Below are 5685 nucleotides of genomic sequence, written 5' to 3'. Positions count from 1 at the left end.
GCAGGAGCAACATATGAATGAGAAATATGTTTATGAAGCACAATATCTTCGGTGGTTTTCCCTGTGCCAGAGCAGACCATTCCTAATTCAGTTTGATTACTGTGACTGATAAAGTGATCTTTGTTCAAGAGAAGGTTATACTCTAAATGGATTGCAGTCTGACACCATTAACTTGTAACTACATTTTTCATTCTGGAATATTTCTTTCTGAGGCATGCCCACCCACCTGACACATACTGGGCTTTGTTGTTATAATCTGACTACCTGGCTATAGCTCTGGTACTATATAAATACAGTCTGATAAGAAACGAACATTTTCATGTAGCTGTGTCTTGGAAGCTGTTCAGCTACACATTAAGTCTGAGTCTTCCCCCTGTAGAAGTCCTCCCACTACTTCTCACACTCTTGCTTGAATTCACATGTGCTGTGTAAACAGAAAGGATATTAAATGAAAGATGAGCCATCGTTCAGCCCATAGTGCAGTTTTCTCTGTGCTCTGCCTGCTTTCTTGGTCACTGGGATCTGAGGCTTGCCGTATGTCAGCTCTGGTGTGACAGTCATGCCAGCCTGAACCTTCCATGTCTTGGAGAAAGTTTATTCTCTGTGATCACCATAATGCCGGAGAATAATTGGTTTGTCAAACCCCACTTCTTTCAGCTTGGATGTTTTCTCTTCTCTGTTTGCATGAGGGAGGAAAAAAATTACACCTCTGGTTAGTTCTTGCTAAGCAGAATCCTCGGGCAAGACTTCCATTAATTTAGAATGAAGTTTGACCTAAGCAGAAAACATACCTTGATTTGTGAGTTTCTCAGCTGAGATAGAAATGATCAAAGTTACTAATTTAGCTAGGAATTCAGGCAGCCTCACAAACATCAGTGAACAGCCTCATTGCTTGTTGAATTTGTTACAGACATTTCAGTGCTTTGTCACTGGACTCAGCCCATGAGTTGCAGTAGAGTGTGGAGGTTCAGACTTCTTACTGATCAGCATAGCCAGCACGAGTGACAGGGAAAATTTCTGGTTTAAAGTCTCAGCTATCGTACACTTACAGTTATCTTAGCAAGTCACTAGGTTTATATCTTCAGCTACAGTATGAGTAAGATGTGCCCAAATGTTTGCTCTTCTCTAATCTCCTCCTTTCTACTTAATGTAGAAGAACCTGCCGATATCCCAATTTCCTCCCCAAGCAGTATCAGCCTGAAGTGGCAGATTTCTGTTTTGTTTCATCAATAAACTTTCTTTAGGACCTCTCTACAGCTAATGATATGATTTTGCACTCTTCTAAATTGTTTTTCACGTAAGAATCCTGAGGAGCTTTGTAAACACTGATGATAAATATTATTAAACACATTACTCTCAGATAGAAAGGGGTCAAGTAAGTTGCCCAAGATCACATAAGTCACCTGTGGTTAAGCTGGCACTAGAATGGACTGCACCAACCCTCTATACATGTATATAGCAGAGATCCTTTGACTGTGAGGGGCAGTCAACTTTACCCCTGTTGAAAGTCTGTCTACCCGATTTTTTTTCTTCATTTTCACCATCCTGTATTCCATACACCTATCGTGCTACTCTTCATTCCTATTGCTTACTTCATCCTTCTGAGAAAGAACAATACTTAAATATTCAAAAATTTCTTTATCTAACAGCCAAATTTATATCTATTTCAGTCCCATGACTGCTCTTGAGAAAGAAGCAGAGGAGTTTGAGGCTGGCTAAATTAACCCAAACCTAGGAGACAGCTATTTAGTCCTGCCAGCCTTTGGCTGACATCCTTTTCAATTAGATGTTCTATGTGTACTGTTCTACATGTATATATGAGTCCATGCATCCACACTTTTATCTGTTAGTCTTTAAGCAGTTAGAAAAATGTGCAGGTCATCAGGGTAGTATTAGGTAAATGAAACCATTAAAGGAAAAAAAATGAGCACAAAAGCTGGTCAATTTTGCAGAAAGCTAATTATGTAAAACATCAGCTGGTAGAAATCAAAGGAATATTTTCGTCTTCAAGCCAGTATTTCTTGCTGTTTCAATTTTGCCATAAAATATTGCTCAGTATAAACTTTTTTCTGACCAGGCTAAGCATAAATATTCAAGAATACTAAGCCAGCTCTCATGGCACTGATCCAGGAATCTGGTGACAGCATCAGGGTATTGCAATATGAGGAGCAGCATTTTACTTCCAACCTGATGGGCCAACAGGGTCTGCAAATCCTGTAAACATGCTCAGATCCTGTGAAAGGGAACACTTTGCTTGAAGGGAGACCCTATGACCCCATTTGTGGCATAAATGTTGTCTTCAGATGATTCAATCAGCTGACTGCGTAGATTTTGGGAACGGTAATATGGTAGTCCCCAGAATAGTTGCACCACAGACAACCACAGGTATCCTCAGTGTTTGGATGAGCTCTATGCAGTTCTTAACAATTGCAGGCTGGAGTGTATCAAAACCCAGAATCCAGGAGCATAAATGACAGATACATTTCAGAGTGTTCTCTAAAACAGGTAATTCTAAGTCATGATATGTCTCATGGGTGGGAAGACAACAGTGCTCATTTAAATAATCAGAAAATATGATGTTTCTAGTATAAGCCTCAAATATTATTAAGCTTTTTTGTTGCTTTTCTTTTTCTTGGCTTTGCAAACACATTATATAGCTATTGGAGGGTGATATACAGAGGTTGGTCAAACAATGCAAACTCCAGTTTTTGCTGCAGCATCAGTTATTTTGGACTTTGGGCTACTCAGTTCCCCAAGGAATAAAGCAGTGATAATAACCCATTCCATGATGAATAATACGCTAGTGTACTATATTGTACAATGTACAATACATTGTAGCATATACACTCTTACACACTGAAAACTGCTTGATTTTATACAGCCGCTAGGTGCTAAACCTATTATTACGAATGATGATTTTTCACCTAAGATACAATGCTCATTTTATTGTCTGAACATGTTTATAATTTTGCCAGTGTACAGGAACTGTCAGTTAAACAGCAGTATATATAACAGGTGAAATTCAGAAACTGTGCTGTAGATACAAAATTATACAGGTTAACTTTAATAGCTGTCCTTGTAAGTAATTAATGCTTATAATTAGTTATCAGCAAAGATTTTTTTCATGTAAACCTAGCCTGCTTTATAAATTCCAGTACTTCTTCCTCAGAGAACTGATCAGGCAGGGTAAATCTCAACTATTTCTCCTATCTCCTCCATCCCTTGATACTGTTTTAGCACTATAGTTGGTACTCAGAGAATGGCTGATGTATTTGGAAGCTACCATACATTTTAAACACATGGCCGGTTCTCTACGGGGAGCCTCCAGGGTGTTAAGGCTGTCTTGTGCTATGTAAAAATGGAAGGCTTAAGTATAAGCAGCATGAAGAAGTCTAAAGGCCTGATTCTGGCCACGATATCTTATGGCAATCTTCTTTCAGGCCCTGTCAAGGCAACAGGCTACAGATCACAGCAAATTATCAAAATGCAAAATGGTTTTCATGGACCATGGTTTCTTTTGCAAAAGATATTCAAACACTTTTTCACAACTATTGGAAAGTTTATCTGCAGATTAATCATAATCAGAAAATAATTGTCTCACCACTAATCCCTGAAAATGTCTCTGTTGAGATAATTCTTATCTTACATTACAGTAGCTAAAATAAAAGTATATGTTTCTCTTTCATGAATAGTGAAATGATAGGCAGAACTCTAGGAGTTTTCAAAGCAATAACGCTCTCCAGACTAGCGTGTTGGTTTGGTTAAGTGGTCTCCCATAATCTGTATTCTACATCATGAAAACATTGTCATTTATTCTAAGTTTGCTTATGAAAGTAAAAACACCAGTTTGTTACATTTGTTTTTGAATTTGTTCTGGCCTCTCCAGTGTTGACACACAAGGCAGCTTCTGGTGAATATCTTCAGAATTTGAGTCAGAAAGTTGGAAAATCCAACCTAGAGAAACAGAATGAGAGACTAAAATTAGATGCATAAGTAAAGACTGATGTTAATGTCAGTCCTGTTCTATGGCATCTGTCAATAGAAAGTAAGGTTGTTTCATATGAATGCGAAGCGCTAAAGCTTTGGGAACTGCCTTCTTAAACAGATTAAACAGATTCTTTGCCTTGAAGAATATAATGGGAGAAAAAGGGAATGTGCATTGTACGTGCCTTCAATCGAAAACCAGAAAATTATGTCTAGGAAGAAGATAGGCATCCAGAAAAATGAATTATTCAGATAAATTCCAGGTTAGACCTTCATACTAACTACCTTAACTTCCCACATCAGTCACAGTCACTGTTTGATTTGTGTACAGCCCAGGATCGCTGCTGAGAAAGGATGCAGGTAATGCAGACTCTTTAATTACTCTCAGCAGCAATCTGGAGAAGTGGTTGGAAAATTAAGCCATGCATCACTTTGAGCAGCAGGGGCACAGAGTTCTTTTAGTGCGCATTTCTGTAAGACATCTGTGGTTGCAGATGCAGGTGTGTTTTACTTAGTTCACATCTGCAGCATTTGTAGATGATTTCAGAAGGCCTGTGGGAGTGTGGAGGAAGAAGTTCCTTAACTTCTGGAGATTCGCAGTTACTCTATTTTCTACAAAGGTGAGAACGCCCAAGATGAATGGTCAGGGTGTGATCTCTATTCAGCCTGAACAACTTCTGTTGCAATGGTTATTATCAAGAAATCAGATTACTTGATGTGAAAGTCCAAATGAGGTGATAAAAAATGGCTACAGACACAGACTGCCAGAGAACGGGCCAAGCAATTGTTAAAATTAATGCAATTAAAGCTCAGTTTCCCTAGATTTACTGTTTCACTATGAACAAATTGAAAAGCACGTTAGTCAGAAACAAGAACTCGGTGGATTAGAATTGTAGTCACAGAAATGCATGACCTGCTGCTGGGCATTTCCTTCACCAAATAAAAAATAAACCTGTGACGACAGACCAAGCAAATGGGAGCTCCCAAGAGACAGGACAGGGTAGGGACAGTTTAGTGGAAGCTGGTTGTCTCGACCCTTTAGACATTCATCTGTGATTAAGAAAACTCCAACAGTTGCCTGACTATACAGTGCACTGGCAGATCCGCTGGTGGAGTGCTGAAGGGAAGTGTGCATGATCTTGAGATCACTGAGACAGAAGAATAAAAAGGCTGCTTGTGAGCACAAGAGCTAAAGGTGGAATCAATACTCTTGCAAACTTAATAGCTCAGAGACACCAAGAGCATGCAACTCTACAGCAAAGCATTTCAGAAGTGCTGTTGCTTTGTTACAACCAGAAGAAACTGGATGCCACATTTTCAGAAAACAACAGAAGAGGATATAATTCCCTTCAGTGCCTATGTATTTGTTTATGGAGCTATTCCTCCATGCCAGGGTGCTCGGTGCCTCTGCAGCACTTTTAACCTTCACCAGCCAAGGAATTTCAGTTCTGCAGTCCTGGTGGCACTTGACCAACTTCATGGCCAGGATTAGAAAGAAAATGCACAAATGCTTTTTTTTCCCCACATGGCAATGTCATTAAAGAAATCCAGAAAGAGGTGCAGAGTAAGCAGTTCTTCCCTTCAGATCATCAAATTTGTCCATGTTTTAGGCAGAACTGGTATAATGCCTTGTGAAGAACTTTTCCATTAGTGCATTAGTGCTCCCATTCAGAGCAAAAGTTATTAAGTCAAATATATGTG

The 5685-nt window shown here is 39.2% G+C and overlaps 1 protein-coding gene across 1 annotated transcript in view; it reads right to left on the bottom strand.

Annotated features, from left to right (window-relative positions):
* Nucleotides 1–440: 440 nt before the first annotated feature.
* Nucleotides 441–5685, bottom strand: part of LOC103914634 — a 13605-nt gene continuing 8360 nt past the window's right edge. The window contains exons 7-8 of the mRNA XM_009321313.1: nucleotides 3855–3954; nucleotides 441–676 (exon numbers count right to left, since the gene is read on the bottom strand). Of these exons, the coding sequence (XP_009319588.1) occupies nucleotides 595–676; nucleotides 3855–3954 (182 nt within the window). The 3' untranslated portion in view covers nucleotides 441–594. The remainder of the gene's footprint in view (nucleotides 677–3854; nucleotides 3955–5685) is intronic.

Source organism: Pygoscelis adeliae, unplaced genomic scaffold (genome assembly GCF_000699105.1).
Source record: "Pygoscelis adeliae isolate BGI_AS28 unplaced genomic scaffold, ASM69910v1 Scaffold232, whole genome shotgun sequence".
NCBI lineage: Eukaryota > Metazoa > Chordata > Aves > Sphenisciformes > Spheniscidae > Pygoscelis > Pygoscelis adeliae.
Note: the sequence above shows the minus strand (reverse complement) of the source record. Positions and strands in the feature narration are given on the sequence as shown.